This window comes from Strix uralensis, chromosome 3 (assembly GCF_047716275.1).
Source record: "Strix uralensis isolate ZFMK-TIS-50842 chromosome 3, bStrUra1, whole genome shotgun sequence".
NCBI lineage: Eukaryota > Metazoa > Chordata > Aves > Strigiformes > Strigidae > Strix > Strix uralensis.
Genome location: NC_133974.1, coordinates 28524514 through 28546007, shown reverse-complemented (window position 1 = coordinate 28546007; position 21494 = coordinate 28524514). Strand labels below are relative to the sequence as shown.

At 39.5% G+C, this 21494-nt stretch overlaps 1 protein-coding gene across 3 annotated transcripts in view; it reads right to left on the bottom strand.

The window, feature by feature from the left end:
• PRIM2 (DNA primase subunit 2) overlaps window positions 1–16444 on the bottom strand; it is a 135523-nt gene extending 119079 nt beyond the window's left edge. Inside the window, exons 1-5 of one of the 3 annotated variants that reach the window (XM_074861780.1) lie at window positions 16415–16444; window positions 15972–16145; window positions 15220–15323; window positions 14843–14922; window positions 6565–6685 (exon numbers count right to left, since the gene is read on the bottom strand). In XM_074861780.1, the coding sequence (XP_074717881.1) occupies window positions 6565–6685; window positions 14843–14922; window positions 15220–15323; window positions 15972–16128 (462 nt within the window). In that variant the 5' untranslated portion in view covers window positions 16129–16145; window positions 16415–16444. Of the gene's footprint in view, window positions 1–6564; window positions 6686–14842; window positions 14923–15219; window positions 15324–15971; window positions 16322–16356; window positions 16389–16414 lie in introns of those variants that run through there. The other 2 variants (XM_074861779.1, XM_074861781.1) reach the window with 2 other exon arrangements.
• Window positions 16445–21494: the final 5050 nt, after the last annotated feature.

Sequence of the window (21494 nt, the reverse complement as noted above, 5' to 3'; positions counted from 1 at the left end):
TGGTTATTTCTTACGGGCTTCTGATACAGACATGCATAACCAGCTACAAGAAAACAAGGAAAAGGACAGTGAAAAGGTTGGGGTGGGAACAGAGGGACAAATGAAGGGGTGTATACACAGCAGGGCATGTGGAAAACCACACAGACAACCAATCTCACTGATAAGATTACATGACAAAATGGAGGATAGGCACAACGTCAAATGACTCTAAACAGGTCTTGTATCACAATCTGGCAGAAATAAAATCAGGCATACCTAACTTAAAGGAAAACAACAGATGCCCACAACTCGTAGCAAGAAAGAAAAAATGACTTTCTAGTTAAAGCCCAAGTGTCACTTACCTGTAGAACAATTTACTTTATATCATTCTTTCATATACTGAAGACCTTGCTTTGAGATTAAAATATTTTCTTCAATTACTATAATATTTAAAATATTCACTATATTTCTCTTTAAATATCTTAAAAATCTGTATTAGTGGCTTTTACTGCCAGAAACTGTCAGGCACCATAGATGTAATTACTCATTTATAGTAAGATTTTAATGCTTTAATCTCCTAAATTAATGTAAATTTCAACTGCACACCTGTGTTTGCATATTCTCTTTGATGGGCTCTGTCACCTTAAATGTCAGCATTTACTTCTCTTGAGTGCTGCTTAAGAATTTCCTGTGCTCCCTACGTGACTGACTTTACACACAATTTAATGTGCCTTGAGAGCTGAAAATCACATGCCATACATAAAAAGCTTCAGTATTTATCTGGATGATGACAGCACTGTCCCTTAAAAGCCTTTTACTTTTTTTTTTAAGTATATAAAATATAGCATGGACTGAAAACATTCTGAAATACCTTCAGAAGCATTCCATGATTCTCCTGTTACTGTGATACAAAACTATTCAACATATCAACGGAAAAAATTCTTATAGATTAAGATAAACAAGCTTTAGAAACAGGGAACGGATTAGTAAGTATTTCTTGCTCACTAAAAAAAGAAAAAAAAAAAGAAACAATTATACAGCAGAACCTTTTCATATTGAATGACCTGTATTAAAGTGTCAAGAAAGGCAATGTAGCACTTCTCCTCTTTCAGGACAAGGAAACATCAAAAGCAGGAAAGTCTCACATCTCACATATTCAAAGGCTGACAAGCCACATAACACTAAAATAACATAAACATATAGGACCAGGTGAAAAAGGAGTGAATCATAGATCCATGTGTAGTGGGGTTTTTTTTTTTTTTGGGGGGGGGGGGGGGGGAAGTAAGCTTAGTTTTGAGGCAAGACTATTAACCAGTCTTCTCCGTTAAGCAGTTCCCCAAAATTTGGTGGACACCTGACAGCAAGTCATCTATGAAGTATTATATAAAGACAGACAAGTTTACAGACTGAGGTCCAGAAATTAAAGTGTCAAATAAGGATAACAATAAGCTTTACTGAACAAGAGAACTGCAGAATTACTGAACAGAAAAGTTTAGCAAATGTTGCTCTAAGTCCAATGCTTTAAGCTGAACAACTAGATGCGTTTTGCAAGACAGCAGGATTTTATCTAACATGAGGCAAATGCAACTCAAATAGTCATTTTCCCAGGGAACAGGTAACATCAAGAGAAAGACCCCACAACTGGCTATCAATTAGATGACACTGCTCTAAGAAAATTACATTTTAAATGAGCTAGTAAATACCTATAACAATATTTTAACAAAATATTATTTCCTAAAAGTTATTATTGTAAAAGCATCACATAAGAAATGCTGCTCCCAGGCCAAGCCTAACCCCTCCCGATTCAAGTCTAACCACTCCCAGGAAAACACATGGAAGGGACTTCTACCAAATAATTATCATAGAGTGAGTGAGCATGTGTGTGCATATATAAAATTATTTCTGTTTGCCTCCAAAAGTTCTAATACTGTCAAAGGTAGAGTTCAAAAGTTACATTTCTTCAGTGTCTTTCTGTTTACTGGAAAGGAGGCTATATTGTAAACATCACCTTTGACACCGTGGTTCAACCACAACTTATTTCAGAGAAAAAACAATTAAGCATTTAGCTTGTGTAAGATGTCGATACAGTAATTTTGAGGGGGAAGCTATTCATGAAAGGTGTATAAATGACTGTTAAGATAGAAATAATCTTCAAAATTGAATCAGTTTTAATTTTTTAAAAGATACCTAAAAAAGTGTAAAAGTGTCTGAACAGTGCAAATCTTCAACAATGTATTTTCTAATGCAATACAAACAGCTCTGAAGATGTTTAGAAAGTAAATTAGAAAATAAATTATGGAAATGAACTAGTTAAGACAACTAGTCTCAGATACTACAAAGTACACCAGTCTGTATTTTTTATTATTTTCAGGCAAAGTAGCACTTCATTAAAACATCTTTCGCCTGCCGCCCAAAAAAAAAAAGAGTTGGGGTTTGGTTTGAGATCTGATTAAGAGCTTGACACTCATTACACTGTACAGAATGCTTTAACCAAAAGTAAAAAAGGAAATACTTTCACTAGTGTCCCAAACTCTGGCCAAGAAGCAAAAGCTGAAACAAGTTACTGTCTGAGATGTTGAACACATCCTCTCAGAAGAAGAGACCACGGAGTTTTTCCTGCTGAGAAGTAACAATAGTAAAATTTCAAATAATCCTCATCAGCCTCTGTTCTTGGGCTCAACCTCAGCCCTTGCCACCAGTGACATGACAACCTCTTCTCATCCAACCTAACATATCCATGCTTAAACAAAAGCATGTTCCAGTAGGCTGAGCAACACCAGTCCAGGCATCCTCCACATTTGCCAGAAAACAGATTGGCCAAAGCTATTTCCTATAAGTAATTAAAATGCAATCTACCTGTTAGTAGTTCAAAAAAGTGTCTCAGAGATAAACTCAAAGCTAACTTGCATTTTTTTCCGAAAGTCCAGGTTCCAGAGGCTTCTCACAGAAATATGAGAGATAGACTACCTTAATTCAGTGACAGCTTTGTAAAAACATTTCAAGGAAGAACTTACCTAAGCTTCAAATTTCCCTAATTTATACTAAATGTAGAGAAGCTTATTTTCACAAACATTGTAAAAATTTTGAATTATCATAATCCTATGCATGTTCAAACACTAATTCATTATACTGAAGTCATCATCTTTAATCTGAATACTTTGAACAGTTATAGACTTCCTTTTGCAAGTAAAGGGCATTTTATAATCAGGTAAAACACCACAGAGCAAGTATTTACTTATTTTAATGAACCCTTTCCCATGTATTTTGCTCCATCAGCAATATAAATGTCACAGGACATAAAAAAATCCTATTATAAAAACTAAAACATTCATTTTCATTAAATTTCATTTCTATTTTTAGTTTCAGAAATCTCTTGCCCTTTGATTAAAATTCTCTTTAATCATGAGATCAGAACTACTATCATTTCAAACTCTCCACAGCTGACTATCTTATAAAAATTCAAAAAGTCTGGTATTTTTTCTTCTAGTTGTTAACAACTTCATTCTTTCCAAAAAGTTGCTAAATTAAGATCTTTGGCACTAAAATCTTCAAAGAAGATTTAACAGCTGCTTAAGTATTATCCCTGAGCAGGATTGAAGACTTCTTGATTCTATAAAGCAGTAATTCTCAATCCATAACTCACAAAATCTCTGCAAAACCCCTGCAAAGAATTATATGAATACATGTCTCACTTTCTCATGCATGTAAGCAAACATGAAAAGGAGAAAAGTGACAGTTACTGAGTTCTCACTGTCAGGTTCACTTTGTTGGTGCTATAAATGAAGACAAGTGTGACAAAACTAGACAAGACTATCCACTTATTCCTCCTCCCCACAAAAAGTTTGACCAGCTCTTTTATTAAATACTGAGAATCGCTTCTTACAGTGGTTCTTAGAATTGTTAAATTGAGACATTGCTATGCCAGACTATGCCGAGATCTGAACGTCAGCAGCTCTGGCCTATCTCAGCTTACAATTCTGAGATGCAGAATTATTATCTAGAAAATGCAAGGAACCTGTCTTCTCTTTAAGGATATTTACCTAACTTTCTCAGCATAGCTTAAGCAATTAAAATCCTATAGTAGAATTTCTATCCATTTACCTATATAGAAGCTGAATTGTAGTATCAGAACTTGATATTACCTTGACCTGAAGGTCCTGAAGACCATTCTAACAGGTGCAGCAGAAAGTTTGATTTCCGTCTTGTTTTATGCACAGTAAGGCATGAAAACATAACTTTTAACAGAGAAGTATGAAGAGGATAGTCCGTCTTCGTTTCCTTTTTAAAGACTTTTACAAATACAACACTGAGAAAAAGAATACTGCTTTTACAGTGGCCCCTATGTAGCACCATAGAGTTTAAACCTCTTTCAGATAGGTATGGAATTCCTTAGTAATATCCAAATGTTTTATATATGATAGTGCAAGGAGAGATTAGTTTTGCTTAAATTCCCACTGGAACTGGAAGGGGGGGAAAAAGTAGGAACAGAGAAGATTTGCAATGAAATGATTCTTTGTTGCCTCAACAGGCATAAGAAAGTAATACCTTTTTAATCATTTTGACATGCTGAAGGCACATTCAATAGCACAGAACCAAGTTATGCTCCTAGCTATTTCCAGCAACCTGTAAACATTGATTTATTCTCACAAGCCTGAATGCTGAAACTGTGACAGGACAATATGAGACCAGGGAATAAGCAATGGAAATACAGCTCCACAAACACACCATTCAGTGAAAGGTCTGTTGAACCAAAGAATGACATTTCTAATAGTCTCTTGAAGACCCAGGAAAGCCCATGAGTTACTACTTAGCTAGACAAATTCATTCTCAACACTGCACAAGTCATCTTTCATTATCAACATGCACTGGTGCCTGATCTTTCAATCTAGCAACATATAATGCACATCAGCCACATATTAGAATTTTTAAGTTCTTCTAATTAATCAGTATTTTAAAAGAAAAATGGGTTGGTGGTTATTGGGTTTTTTTTCAGTAGAGTGATGATTATACATTAATTTTTGTAAGATTACTGAGAGCTACAGGCAAAGCTGGAGCTTTCTAACAAAATAGTTCATAGCTGCAGTGCAAAATTTTATTGAAATCATTAACGCAGAAACTGCGACAGACATTTTCCTTTAATCCGCTCAAACAAATGAAGTGGTCTATAACAGCAAGAACTCTTTTATAATATCCCTAAAGCATCTCAAAAACAACAGCTGTTTGTCTACACAGATTTGGTATTTTCAAGGTTTTTCATAAGTTCGTAAAGAACTAGAATGAGTTTAAGTCAAAAGGAAAAAAGCTTTGAATCTAAAGTTCTAATGAGAAAGCAACTGTGGAATAAGAGCATTTACAGAATTTTGGACACAATTTATATCCTGCATTCTCTGTAGCATGTACTTAATGGGCCAAAATCAAATGGTCTATTAAGTGAAAAGAGTATAATTTATGTGCATGTGTGTGTGTAAAGTCTATGTAACAATAAAACTGTTATTTAACTGCAGATCATTTCTTTTAAAATTATATATAAATCCCTCAACACAGTAGGCAAATTTTAATCTGGTATCTAATACCAGATTTACTTTTTTTTTAAGCTAAATCATAGTCTTATAGTTTCAGTAACTCGCATAATATGCGCAAACAAGTGGAATAGAAATTATTTTTAGCATGTACATAGAACCACGTGTCAAAAATATACTTGCAAAGTAGAAGCCTATTATTTTTAGCCCACAGTGACAATTACACAGTAAGTTACATTCTTGAGCAATCCATACAGGATTTTCATACTTTGATTATTAAAGTTTAATTATGTCCTCAACATCTATCTGAAGTATTCCTTGAATGCATGTCTTGTTAATTTTCACATAGTTCTCCAGACATCAGTATTCATGAAATGGTATGATGTACAAAGTCCCCAAGGTCACTGTGGTTTGCTTTGGTTACTATAGCAAGAAGCCAATATCTTAGAAGTAGTTAGTAGATTGCAAAGGTTCTAGAGCAAAGTTTATTCATAAAAACATATGTTTTCCAACTGAAGTTAGTAATCTGATGAGAATAGATTGCACACACACTTCAGGTTAGAATCAAACGCAGTCATCAGTTTCTTATCACTGAAACCTTTAAGGTGAATTATCACACAATTCATCACTTACACATAAAAGAAAACAAGGTAATTCTGACCTGAGTATTATTTGCCCTGATGGACAGATGAGACAAACAAATGCCATATCTGAAGAACACACACTAGATCTAGCCTATCCAGAATCTTAATTCAAAAACACCTCCTATCAGCTTTCATAAACATTGTTAACTTACCTTTGTAACTACACAGTTTTCAGTCAAGTGTTGGTTGACTGAAGCAGACTGAGCTTCTCTTGTTGCAGCACAAAAATGTATAATTTAATCCTCATTTCTGTGGCATGCACACTATTCTTCAAGTTCAGAAGTTTTGTGTGGCTGTTTTTTTAAAGCCATAACTGCACTTTTTATTTTTTAAATAGAAGTACTAAAACTACCTTAATGACAATTTAAAAAAAAAAACAGGCACATGCAACATAACACAAATACAGAAAGTAACATACTTACAGCTTCAAATGATAAGTTAACATGTTCCAGGAATTTCTGTCTTAAACTGTCAGTCAGTTCATTGAAGCGATATCGCAAGAGATCCATTTCTTGTTGAAGAAACCAACGCCTGAGATCCTCACTGCAAAGAAATAATAATAAAAAAAAACCATAATACGTTTTCTGATTATGCATCCTTTCTTTATAAGATAGATGTCAAACCTAGTGAACACAGCGTTAAATGTAACACTGACTTTGGCATGGGACCCACAAACTGAGGAGCCTGGAAAAAAGGCAGGCAGCTTTCTTCTTGTGAAGAGACAATACACATCGACAGTCATGCTTCTTTGTTTTGAAAGAACAGAGTAGTCAATGTCAACACTAAAAATTGTTCTGTAGGTATCAAAGCTGTTAGTCTCTTTTAAACAGCACTAACCATTTCTTACTTGTTTTAGATAAGAATAACCAACTGCAGATAAGATTCTCCTTCAGTATTTAAAGGACAGCTTTGGTTTTTTTTTTTGCAACATGACACAACATTTCTTTATTGTACAATTAATGTCACAATCAATCTGATGAGGCAAATACATTAGGAAGCCTACTTCTTAATTCTCACTTTTGGGGTATCTCCAGCTGAAGCAACATGCACATGTCTCAGATATTATAACGGTGCTCTATACTAGGCAACAAATAGCCTGGAAGCAAGCAAAAGGAAAATATATGACAACGAACTTGGGTGAGGAACACAAATAGAACATCTAACACTTGACAAAAGAGCAAAAGGGGTTTAGCAACAGCAGGTGAGCAAGAACAAACAAGAACACAGGGACAGAAGTCAGTAGACAACATTAAAGAAAAATAACACTGAAGCCAGTCTCTAAGTACTCATATTACTCTTTACATCCCAGCACTCAGACTCCCAGGCATCAGCGCATTTCTCAAAGCTATAGCAAGTAGGTACCAGAATACTAGTAACAAAAGCCACCCTGTAGGTACAAGCACAGCATGCAGATGATACTGTATCTCGCTATTACAGGGCATTCTTTTAAACTGTCCTCTGAGAGCTACGCTGTGGGCTACTGCTATGACAATTCACAGAGCACAGAAATACTGCAGTCTTACATATTCTCCTTACAATATTTAAGCATGTTTTCCCAGAGGTGACCGGCAAATTACAACAGAGTTGTTTGTGATTCTGTAGACAAAATCTCTACTTGAAATATGGTTTGGAGAAAATTAATTATGATTCAAATTATAATTCCAGATGGAAAGACTGCGTTAAGGCCTTCTGTGAAGTATAACCCCATGGACAGTCTCCATGCTTGGGATGTATTAATCATCTGTGCAACTTAAAATGGAAGTTAATGCCTCTGATCTGCAGTTCTTCTGTGATCATCTTGAACAGTAACAAAATTCTAGGATGTGACAGTTTTACTCTGTTCCTAATTCATCAGCTTTATGCTGTCTTTGTCTTCCAAAGGAAAAAAAAAGTATCAAGCATATAAAGTTACTTTGGAGGCCAGCCAGTCTCCTGTTCTTCCTTTCCTTCAGGAGAGTAGATCAAAGGCTGTAATCCCACCTACCCACTTAAGTTACCTAAACAAGAAAATATTACTGTTATCTCTAATACAACACACACCTACCTGGATTCTTCCTGCAGTTGACAAACTAGCTGATGAACTAGCTCACATTACTGTGTATGTCCAGCATATACTTTAAAACTGACTTTCCTAGAAACATCATCATTAGGGCATTATCTATGTTCATTTTTTCCCTTGTGTCTTTGGAAAATTTTACATTATTTCTAAACCCAAATCATGTCTTATACTCATTACAATTGTACACTCTCATTCCAGACAGATATTATTAATAATACTTATTATCAGAACCACAACCTTAACTGAAAAGCAATGTCACTCTCATTAGATAACTACCCAAGCTACTGCTGAAAATGAGACAGTTGCAGGTAGTTGAACCGTAGATGTTAGGAATGTCTCACAGAATCATTCAGGTTGGAAAAGACCCTTGGGATCATCAAGTCCAACCATTAGCCCTACTGTACAAAGTTCTCCCCCACACCATATCCCCCAACATCACATCCAAACTACCCTTAAACTCATCCAGGGATGGTGACTCCATCACCTCCCCAGGCAGCCCATTCTACTGTCTGACCACTCTTTCTGTGAAAGATTTTTTCCTAATGCCAGTCTAAACCTCCCTTGTTGGAGCTTAAAACCGTTCCCTCTTGTTCTATCACTAATTACCTGTGAGACCAGCACCAACCTCTCTACAGTGTCCTTTCAGGTAGTTGTAGAGAGCGATGAGGTCTCCTCTTAGCCTTCTCTTCCTCAAACTGAACAGTCCCAGCTCCCTCAATCTCTCCTCGCAGGATTTATTCTCCAGGCCCTTCACCAGCTCCGTTGCCCTCCTCTGCACTCGCTCCAGCACCTCGATATCTCTCTTGTATTGAGGTGCCCAAAACTGGACACAACACTCCAGGTGTGGCCTCACCAGTGCCGAGTACAGGGGGACTATCACCTCCCTACTTCTGCTGGTCACACTATTTCTAATACAAGCCAGGATGCCGTTGGCTTTCTTGGCCACCTGGGCACACTGCCGGCTCATGTTCAGCTGCTTGTCAATTAGAACCCCCAGATCCTTCTCTTCCACACAGCTCTCCAGCCACACCTCCCCAAGCCTGTAGCGATGCATGGGGTTGTTGTGGCCCAAGTGCAGGACCTGGCACTTGGCCTTGCTGAAGCTCATCCCGTTAACATTGGCCCACTGATCCAATCTATCCAAGTCCCTCTGTAGTGCCTCCCTATCCTCATGCAGATCGACACTCCCGCTTAACTTGGTGTCATCCGCGAATTTATTGATGATACATTCTATGTCCTTATCATCAATAAAGATGTTGAGCAGAAATGGTCCCAACACCGAGCCCTGAGGAACACCACTTGTGACCGGCCGCCAGCTGGATTTAGCTCCATTGACCACCACTCTCTGGGACCGTCCATCCAGCCAGTGCTTGACCCAGCAGACCGTTCGCTCATCCGGGCCATGGGCAGCCAGTTTTTCTGTGAGAATCCTATGGGGAACTGTGTCGAATGCTTTTTGAAAATCCAGGTAGACAATATCCACAGCCTTTCCCTCATCCAATAGTCGGGTCATCTTGTCATAGAAGGAGATCGGGTTTGTCAGGCAGGACCTGCCTTTCATAAACCCATGCTGACTAGGCCTGATCCCCTGGTTGTCCATTATATGACTTGCAATGGCACTCAAGATGATCTCCATGTTTTTTGCCACTTACCTTTTTTGTGTGCTGACTACTCAACAGTTTAAATCACATCAGTAGATTCCCAACTGGAAAAATAATATAAAAGAACACTCTCTTTCATACTAGTGAACAGCACTCGGGGGGGGGGGGGGGGGGGGAGGAATCCCCCTTACCCCCCCAAGGAGTGGTAGGCAAGACCGGCATATTTGTTATGAAGCATCAACACTGAAGTACTTTAGAAAGACATGAAAATGCTCCTAAACCTGGAACCTAAGACTAGTAGTTCACATTCCACAATTAAATATGAGAGTTCAGTTACCAACAACTTAATGTTAACCTGTGAAAAGCCTGGGCATGGGCCAGAGCTCTGTTTTACTAGACAACCAACACCAGAAGATTCCTCACAGTTTAAGATTCAAAAGGTAGACAGCAAGGGGAACTCAGGTACAGAAAGCACACAAAAATAAATGCTAGTCAACATAAGAGGTAGCAATTTCAGCACACAAGTCTAATTTATCATACAGAAAAAACATGAGAAGAGAAAAAAACCTTGCTAAGCTTGATAAAGAACTTATGTCTTTGTTATGCAACACGGGAAAAAGAAAAGAAACTCAAAAGCATGCTTAAAAGTTTCCTGGATAGAAGAGTTTTGCTGTCAGAGCAGAGGCAAGATTTATTTCTTCCATCTTAATTAAGTGAAGACTATGCTCCTGTGACTTTCAAGATTCTTCATAGCTAACCTGATAAAGTGAAAAGAGATGCAATAGAGAGAAGCAGAAACGCATGGTCACGGTCAACATGAAAGTAAAATTCTGTTTAGAGCTGTGTTTGCCATGAAAGTGAATGAAACAAGCTTATTATGTTTCCTGGTCTTGACAGATAAAAGTGACATTACAAGAGGTGTGAAAGAAGGGTATGGATGAGACTGTTCACTCAAGACTGTATATACCTTACCTTAGCAACATTATATGGGAGTAAGCTTTAAAGCCTTGGACTTCAGAAGGCAGAAGAAGGACAGCCAAGAGATGATAACTACATTACAGACTTGACTGACAAGGATGGTGGAGCTGGCCACCTCAAACCATGTAAAACCCAAACCAAAACAATCCAATTTGTAAGTGAGGACTGATGCAGACTAGAAAAAAAAAAGTTGATGTAAACTCATACCCCTGGGTGGCACTGTTGGCCAACTGGAAACTTAAAGAGGCGGGTGTCATAGGAAAACAAGCCTGTAAACACAACTGCCACAGAGAACTGAATTCAACCTAGTTTGCTGTTATGACTATTTAAGTACACTTTTTCAAACACTCCTACCCTAACAGGCTTCATCAACTAACCTAATGTTTTGTGTCAAGCTTATTTTTCTGACCTAATATGATAAAAACTTAGAGAACAGTATATTCTATTTGCCTCCTAATTTTACCTTCTAGGGAACATGTCAGTTTTAGAGCACAGAAATATCTTATCTCTGAAATAGCTGCTTTTCAAGAGAATGAAGAATGCTGGGTACAAGGTCAGCTCAGTGCTTAAGAGACTATTTTCGATTTTATGAGTAAGCACTAAGTCTACCTTTCCAAAGAAACAAAAAAAGCTAGCTTAAGTGGAAACTATCAAGCTGCTTTATTGAAACACTGCATCAAACTATCTGTATATAACCAGGAACACAAAAATACATTTGCAAGTAGTTTAAAGAGTGCCCTGGAGCTCTATCCAAGGCCCCTCCTCCCTAAGAAGGGGTCTTTCCCCCTAGACTACAAAGCCAGGCTCTTTCCTGATGACTCTGTGGCCCAATATAGCTTGTATTCATTTCCGCACAGTGGTTCACCTTCACAAGCTGCCCACCTCTGCCCTGCCTATAGCCTAATTCTTAAGATACTTCCCTGAAGCAGAGGGTCTGAACCATGTCTCCCACTTATTTCTTAAGCAAGCACTACAGTCAAATAAGCTCTCATACAAAAGACAAGGATGTTCTTTTAAAAAGAAGCTTGCAGAGAAAAAGCAAATAGTCCAATTATCTGCTGTGAGAGATGACTTGTAAAAACAGGTCCTGAAAGAAACAGGCCTGCGAGAAACGAAGACTGAGAAAAACAGCCTGAGAAAGACATAATGGTTAGCAGGGGGAGTGGAGGCCCTCCGAGCTAAGGAATGTCCCAAACACTTCCAAGTAATGAAACTATAGTCATGGGGTGGATGGTGTGGAGGTCAAAGTTGATAAGGCTGCCAGAATAACACAGGATGCAGCTGGAGGAGGGAGCCCTGTGGAGACAGGACAGCTCTGCTCTGGTGCACCTGGCCAAATTTAAATTCCCCATCTGTCTGGTGAATGACCTTTGCTTCATTATCCATTACATGCATATTAAAGTTAACACCCCTAAATATGCAAATGAAGACTAACAAGATCATGTTAATTACATCATCCATGAAACACCTTACCCCTCCCCGTACATGGGATATGTAGGTATGTGGGTCGACCTAGGGGATGGACCCAAGGAAAGTGTGTATAAATCGAGGGGGGGAAAGGGAGGGGGGGGCCCAGAGAGTGAAGTGAAGCAAAGATGACAGATGCGTCCTGGAACCCTCACTGGCAGGATCGACACAGGAACCCAGACCAGTGACCTCTATTCCTCTATTTCCTCCATCTCCCTCCTTTCCTTTTCCTCCTTTCCCTTCACTACCATTAAGCAATGCAAGGCATACTGTATTGCTTGCCACAACTCTTTATATACTTAGCCAATTATCGTGTGTCCAATTAGTACATTGTGGGTAGTTAATAAATGTTTGGACTTTGAGACTTGTCTCACCATTGTCCACTCCGTAGGGGATTTACAAATCTGAGTCACTTGTCTCCCTCATCTGAGCGGGACGTGACATCTGCATCCATCATTAATTACAGGAGATTCCAGAGCCATTATAGAGATACAGGGCAGAGGGGAAAGATACCACATCAGTGACAAAGGCAAATGTCTAGCCAAGTCCCTGCTTGATTATTTCTGACTGAGGCAGCCTTTCACTCAGCATGCTAGCCACTGTCATTCACATATACCTTCCTCCCTTCTCAGCACAGCGGACAAAGTTTAGTGAATTCCACTCCTGAACAGAATACCTAACCTGCAGGCTTTTGCTAAATGGCTTGTATTGCCTTCTGTGAATTTGACCCAAACTCATTTTTCCTCAAGCCACAGACTAACCAAAATAGATGCCTTGAGTTCCAGATTAGATTCTTGCCACCAGACAATTCTACCTTCCAGAACAGCACAACTTTCTTCCAATGTGTCACTACCAACACCCTCAAAGTGTCTCATCTCCAACAGAAAAGCAATGGTCCCATCTAAATAATAACTAAATACTTGAAGTTTTACAAGAGAATAATGGAAACCAAACTGACTATTCAAAATGCCCCTAGCTGCATAAGAAACACTAAGTTTTCAGGGGCCTTTTAGTCCCAGGCTACTTAAGGATACTACCTTTTATGGTGTTTTGGTAGACACTTACAACATAGGTAAAAGCAAGATATTTTCAGCAGGACTAGTATGACTGAGGGAGTTTATAAAAATATACACAACAAACATAAGCACTAGAAAGAAACCAATAAATTTGTTATTCATAATCACAAATAATACATGTAGAATAGAGAAGGGTAGAAGGAAATTCAGTTGCAATTCTGTTACTCAACTTGGTCCCTTCTCTCAGCATTTTAGACTATACTACCAGTCACTGCAGTGAAGGCTGCTATTGATCTTCACATCCACGTGTTCCTCATTGTACATGCATCACAGATCTAGGTGGCTCATCGATCATGTACATCAACAAACTGTCCTTCGCACAGCCCAGATGTCTTTTGAAAGCGCAACATGGTGGGATGTGAAAAATCTGGAAATTTCAGGGTGTTTAAAGTCACCCAAGGGCTGTCATGGCAAGGTTTCCCCCATCTGGAGGCTTTTGAGGCCTCTGCTACTCCCCATTCTGATCAGATGGTCTGTAGCAGGCACCGACCATGTTGTTAGCCGCCTTGGTCTCTTCTCCAACACTTGCCCCAGAACTCTCAACTGTCTCATGACCCATTCCAAGGAAAAGCCGCATTCATTCCAGCTTCATACCTTGGCTTAGAGCACAATCCCTCCTACTCACCTTCCTGGTCTGTTTTTGCTTACAAATCTGTATTCATCCACAGCAGCACTTCAGTCATGTCAGCTATCACAGTATCATAATAAGTTTTCTACCACACTCACGTAATTTAAACAAACTATATTCCAATTTATAGTGCAATTGAATTAACAATACAAAACAATACACACTTCATATTTGGCAGTTTTAATTCTAAAAAAGGACTGCAATGGCAAGGAGTCAGGAGTTCACACTGATGCATAACAAAACTGCTAAAGATATAAAGCACTGACAACCTCTATAATTTCATCCAAAACCTACAGCTGAAGCATTCCTTCAAGGACCAACTTTGTGCTTGAGATTTCACATAATGAAAAAATTGCAGTGCAGCCATCCACAGCAATGATTTTGGAAGAAAAGCAAAGTCAGTAGAGGAAACCTCAAACTCAGATGGTATTTTCAGTTTGCCAGAAACAAGGCTTTCTCTTTAGACAATAATATAAAGCCTATTTACATAGTCAGGTCTTTGGTCAGTAATCAACAGTTTAAGCATGTGCAGCAGTTAATTTAAATTATCAATCATTGCAAATGCCTGATAAACACTTAATATTGGTGTGCTTTAATCTCAAAAAAGATGTCAAAAGGAAAGACTCAAATAAACATTCTGTGCATGAAACCCAAAAGTTTATACTTTTTTTTTTTTAGCATTACAAAATCTGGGTATCAATTTTGATCCCAAGTATCCGTTTTCATCACAGTTGAAATCAGGTTCCTAGCAAAAAAAACCCTGTCTGAGCCTACCTTTCTATTTAGTAGCCATGCAACTCTAAAATATCTGTAGTGTCTATAATAAAACAATGTAGTATCTGTATATGTTTAAAATTAATAAGAGTACAGCATAATCCAAAAAGTACTTACGACTGACAGTAAGCAAGGCGTAGTATGAAATGAGAGATATGGTCTTTTCTTCTTGCCTCATAATCATCCTCAGCCAAAGCCTACAGAATGTATTATTATTATTATTTCAGAGAAATAATCTCTCCCAGATTAAAAATCCACAATTAATTTATCATTGCTGTTAATACTCATCTTTAAGACAATAAATGCAAGACTATTAAAGAAGGGGGTTGTCCTAAAGAAATATATATATATACTCTCAAAGAGAAACTACATCTCTGACAAAATGACAGAAGCTTTAAGAATAGTATTTCATCACCTCTACTTTTATTCAGAATTCTTGAATGGTGTAAAGAAAATAAAGTGCAAGATATTTCCCTTTGTTGATTTTTACTTACTCTGTAGGGAAACTTAAGCTTCCGGAGCTCAGATTCCAGCTTAGTTTTGTATGAATCACTACCTCTTACATAGCTCACACCAAGGTTTTCAACTACTTTGAGCACTGGGGAAAAAAAGAAAAAGTCCATGTTAGAGACAACATATTGAAAAGAAATATAACTGTATCATGTCTTGGGAAATGCACAAACTTGGGTAAGGCCACAGGAATTGCTTTTAGCAGTATGGGGAGCAAAGGGGTAAGAAGCACAAAGGATAAGGTATGGCCCAAAAGTCCCAGCTCGCCCAACTCTGGGATCCATAGAGCCAACAAGGGAGACAGCTGACTCTGATGGATCAGTCTCAGACAACGGTTTCCACTGTAATAATGGAAACCTTAGATTCAGTGGTTTTCAGGAGTTCAGGAAAACCCTTGCTCCCAGCCACAAAGACCTGAATCGCTGTACAGAGAGACATCAAATGGGTCCCAACGCCTAGAAAGTGAAACATACTCATAAAAGCCACCAGTGTAAACCAAAACTATACAGCCCTGACTGCTCTACACTAAACACTCGTTGTGAAATCAGTCACAGCTCTCTGAAATACCTAAAGCAACACGTTTTCCTTTAAAGGGGGTTCACTTCAGCACGAGCAGGCAGCCAGTTTACATTAATAACAGGCAGAGAGAGCATTTAAGCCCGCCAAAGATACATACAGCCGTGACAGGAAAAATCAAAATCTTCGAGGGGGGGGGACTGCCGGACCCGCTACTCACGCTTCAGACGGTCGATGGCAAAGCTCTCAAACTCCAACAGAGAGACGTTTTCCGTGGGGGGCTCCAGATAGAACTGCAGGCTGTGAGGGTACAACTCCCGCCGGTCCCCGGCCAGCCGCGAGTGCTTCTGCCTCGCTCGGCCGCTGGAGAACTCCATCTCCCCCGCCGGCGGGCCTGCGGGCGACACGGGCGCTCAACCACGAGGGAGGCACTACCAGGACCAAGGAGGGGGAAGGCAGCCGCCACCGCCGGCCCTGAGGTCGGACAGGCCCGGCCCGCCACCGAGCCGCCCCGGGACTGCCTCCGGCCCGCTCCCGCAGTGACCAAACCCCTCGTCCCCACGGCAACAGCCCCCGCCCGCCGCGACCACGCAAAAAGCCCCCACCTGCTACCGGCCCCCGGCCCCGCACCCCAGCTTCCCGCGCACAGACAGCCCCGCCTACTTCCGGCCCGCCATCCCCCGCGCGCCCGGCCACGCCTCCCGTGCGGCAATTGGCTGGCCACAGCGAAGCGGGCGGAGCCCCAGGGAAAGGTGCCCACAACCAGCATGGCGGCTGCTGCTACGTGCGGGCTGCTTGCGGCGGCCTCTCTAGCCCTGGAGGGAGCTCTATGGTGCCCGGGCCAGGTACCCAGGTACCTGAATTTATCGAACGGGTCTTTTTGTCCGGATTTTCTGACAGCGTGTGATACACCGCAGCTAACTTTCTGTTAGTTTGTGGTTTTCACAACTCAAGATCTTTGAAAATACTTGCCACCAAGTGAAACCAGGGAAGGTTTAGACTAGATATTAGGAAGCATTTCTTTGCAGAACGGGTTGTTAGGTGTTGGAATGGGCTGCCCAGGGAGGTGGTGGAGTCCCCATCCCTGGAGGTGTTCAAGAGTTGGGTTGACATAGCGCTGAGGGATATGGTGTAGTTGGGATCTGCCAGTGCTAGGTTAACGGTTGGACTAGATGATCTTCAAGGTCCTTTCCAACCTAGGTGATTCTGTGATTCTGTGAAACAAATCCTCTTCCTCTCTTTTTTTCTCCAACCTTTGAATTCCTGGGAGCCTCCCAGATAGCTGCAGGTGTCTGGGTGGTGGTCGCTTCCACCACCTGCCTGCTTGCTGGCATTTTCTGTGTTCAGCATACTGAATGATAGCATAGTAAAGTGGTTCCCCAGGGGCCAAAGCAGAGTAAAATCTGTCAGTAGCACCAGGCCCCAGCAAGCGTCAGGTGGCCGCCATTGCGGAGGGCCTGGCCGCACAACCACGGTGTATAAGCCCTGTGGCTGAGGCACACATGATGCTGTCTCTGAAGGGTCTGCCTGAGGTGTCCTCCCGCGCACCCGATGTCTGTCCTCAAGATTGGCACGACTACCGTTTTTCATCAGTCATCTACTGTTGTCCCCTGTTAATGTTAGCAACAGCAGTATCATCTGAATCTTACGCAGCCGAGGCTCACTATATCACTAAGTTTCACAATGCTGTTAAGCTGGTTTGAAAGTGAACCTCCTTTTAATTCTATGATCCGATAAACTCTGCGCTGTTCTACAGTTGTATAATTTTGTCATTTCTCCAAGATAACGGCAGGATTTGCCATTTTTGCTGCTGAGTTGACCATTTTGCTGCAAATGAGGTTATGTTCTCTTTTGTGTCCCTCCCTCAAAATGCCACTTACTTGCTAATTTTCCCCAACCAGAAAGGTTGGTTAATGATCTTGCCAGAAATTCAGAGTATAAAGGGTTGGAAAATCAGTACTGATACACAGTTTATGCCCCCAAAGTGAGGAAAATCAGTAGATTAAGCTGGCAAGTTCTTAAGAACAATGAAGCGATCATGGACCAGGACACATACTAGTCTCATGTTCTTGGGCAACACCTAAGACATTGCCAAGTAATCTGATTGCAGCTTTAACAAATACTGCCACTGGGAGCCAGCCTAAAACTGCAGCCTGCCTCTCTACTAGCAGATTAAACATGGTGCTGAGTTCAACTGATGTGGAATAACCCACTCCAGTTACCCTTCAAAACAAGGTGTCCACATCCAAATTGCCTATGTTCATGCTAATTCTCCAACTGCGAAGTGTGCTCTTTGATCTGGGCCAAACCTCTACTAAGGGACCATTTGAACAGTTTAACAGGATAGAAAATCAAGTTTCACTCTCCAGGGCTTCTCTGTAGTTTTCCAGGAAAAAACATGCTGTCGATATATTTTTATATATTTATTTTATTTTTTTATATTTAACCCAAAGCAAATTTATATCTTTACATAATTAAAGCAACTTTAACCCAAAGCAACTTTCTTTGAATAGCCAGTGCTCATAAATGCACAGTTTCTTCCCTTCACCTGGCTGTTACACGAGTTGCTCAGGAGTAGGAGTGAATCCACCAAAATCCACCTAGTAGTTGCAAGAAGGCAGAGCTTTTGCTTTTATCTGACCAGTGTCTTAATATCCAAGCGATCTTAATGAGACTGGCAGTGCACCCTCCGGGGCAAGCCAAGGAGTAAGATAAGAGTTTGCACGTTTGCTTTGAGTGCTGTACCCGGCCTGGACTGGAGGGGGAGAAGTGCAACAACGCTGAGGAACGCTCCACAGAAACAAGCAATGTTTTCAATTTGCATTTCATTTCAATTAATGTTTAGGGTTTGTCACATAAGTAGTTCCACACTTTTAGAAACCGTGGTGTGCACTTTGCTGTCCATCATCGTTTCTTCTATTGAACGGTGTCCTGCTGATTTTTCACAGGTCAGTAGTTATGCCTGCAGCTGCCTTTTTTTGTTTGTTTCACTGCTAGTTTCTTTTTCTCTAATGCTGAGTAATGATCCCCTAATTGTCTGAAATTAGGTGAAGACCTAACCTGGTTCCTTTTTTATTATTATTTCAATTAACCATTAACACTAACATTATTGCAAAGAGTCATATGATTACTTCAACAGAAAATAAGCAAAATTAACATCTATATTACTAGACTCAAATAAATCTTGCAATGCAAAATCTTACAAGGGCTTTGTCAGCCCTTTTACACAAAAATCCTTTTCTTGGGAAAAAAAAAAAAAAAAAAAAAAAAAAAAAAAAACACACCAGACAAAGAGTGAAAAGATATCATCTTAGTGGAAAACTCCCAAAACCACAATTCAAACAATTTCATAACCCAAACTTCCTTACTATTTATTGAAACCTATAGACAGTTTCAGTAGCATTTTGATTACTTTTTTCCATGTATATTTTCATCAATTCCACAGTAACATTACCAGTAGGGACTGATTTTTAAAGTATTTTTTTAGCAGAATCATTGATGTTGCAACAACCCACCTCACAAATGTTTTACAACAACATCCATATGGTCAGCTGTCGAACTGTCCACATCATCCCATCCAAACACAGTCCAATCCATCATACCCCAACCTGTTCTGCTACCTAATTAACACAAAACAAATTCCTTATTCACATTGAATGTATATCATTGCACAGTTTCTACTCCCACTTTTGTTATACCAACTAGCAGAGTGCCCAGTGCTAATCCGTCGGAGCCCAGTTATTCTTTACTTGCATGATTACCACTGCTAATAGGAGTATAAACATGGTGATACCAATATCTAGTCTCTCTTTCAAGCTGCCCCATTCATCCATCATGTCTGGGATGTTTGTATCTTTATGGATGGCAGGGATTATTATAAAATGTCCCTTCTCTGCTCCCAGTTCCTTTTCAGCTCTTATTGTTAATTTACCCACAATCTTACTTATTGAGTGGTATCATCAGGCTGACTGAATTCTTGTGTAACTCAGTCTTTATATATATCATCTTCATAACTTGTTTTCATAATGTTTTTACCTCTTAAAATATTCTTCTTGATTTTTTTAAACTTTTGTTTATTCAAAATACTTATTTATAGATTTTTCCATCATTTAACTCAATTCCTTTACCGATCTGGCTTTTTCAGAAGTCTTGACAGTTTTACGTTTTTCTTGTAGTGTATTTGTGTCATTACTAGCCCAGCTTCTCTTTATATGTCTGTTTGGCAGTTCTCTGCTCTGTGCTTTTTATTATTTTTAAATATTTGCCATCCAGGTTATAGTGAGATTTTTTTTCTGACCATGATGCACAGATACCTCTGTACGTACTATAAATAGCAGGGTAAATGTTCTGAGCTGGCCTTTAAATTCCTGCAGGCTCTGAAGTGAGTAAAGTGTGAATCATGCAGTGAGGAGAGGTTCAGGGGGCTATTTTAGTCGGAATATGCTCTCGGTCTCTCAGTGATAATTTATTTAAGTGAGCAGTGATGATGGTCACAAACCTTGTGACACTCTAAGTCTTCTGGCTCCACTTGTACAGGGCTTTCAGATCCTGGATTTATTCCCCAAGTCCCCTGTCCAAGACTCTATTACACAAACAGAGGAAATCTAGATACATTTTCACAATCTTCTTAGATTTATCCTGACAAGTAGGTCTGTCATCCAGCTCTGCCTCTCACTCCATGCATCTTCTTCAGTTTGTTTAGACTGCTGTAGCAAATATGCTCACTGCATCCTTGTTCTATGTCATATTTTTGGTCCCTTAGCATCATTTTTCAGGCTACATATCAAGGAAGAATCTGCCCTGTTCCTGTGCTAGGCTTCGCCAGAAGGATGTCACTCTTATACTCTGTTACATGTGCTTTATATAATTTTGCCTGCATGCTGGGGCTTGGGGGTTTTTTCGACCTGTTTTGTTTTTTTTTTTTTCTCTTGTTAGTCTTCCTCTGATAACTTTTGAGCATTCAATCAATATTAGAGAGAGGAGTTCAAGCATCAGAGATAAGAAGTACTCACAAATTTGAGAAATTGGAGCCTGAGTAAAGGGAAGAGAGAGATTCACATTTTTACCATGGGAAAGAAAAGCAGAACTCAGCCTCTTTTGTGTATGGAGCAGCAGCAACCAGCCAATTAACACAAACATCCTGGCTGATCAGTGTAAATATAGCTTGAGCTCAGCTACTGCTCCATTGCCTCCAAACAAACAAACAGGGGAATGTTTGAAATATTGAGCATCAGGACAAGAAAGTAGAATTCATTTGTAGACTTAATGTATTCTGCTGCACAAGGATCTCCTCCTTCTTTTTCCTAGTATATCTATCATATTTAAATTGTGAGCTTCTGAAACATGCAAAGGTTTTTCAGTCTATCTGTTTTCTTGGAAATTATTACCAGTAAAATAATTTACAAGAAGAATATGCTTTTGTTACATGTAACATTTAAGATTTGCTGCGTATCTAATACTCTCTTGAGACTAATTGAATTTCTACCTGTATGGTAGTAAAGAATAGGATCCTTTCTTATCAAGTAATCTGTAGGTAATCAAAAGATTTCTTTAAGCCCAAAAATATTGCTGTTCAACATAAAAACTAAACATAGCTATGTGTCTAGGATTTTTATCTCTTTTTTTAAATCATATAAAGAATTAATATTCAGGATTGAAAATAATGCAAAGAAAAGTTTAAAATATTTTTGTACAAGGAGAATCTCTTATTGTCTGAAAATTTTTAAATATTATTCTGTCTCCA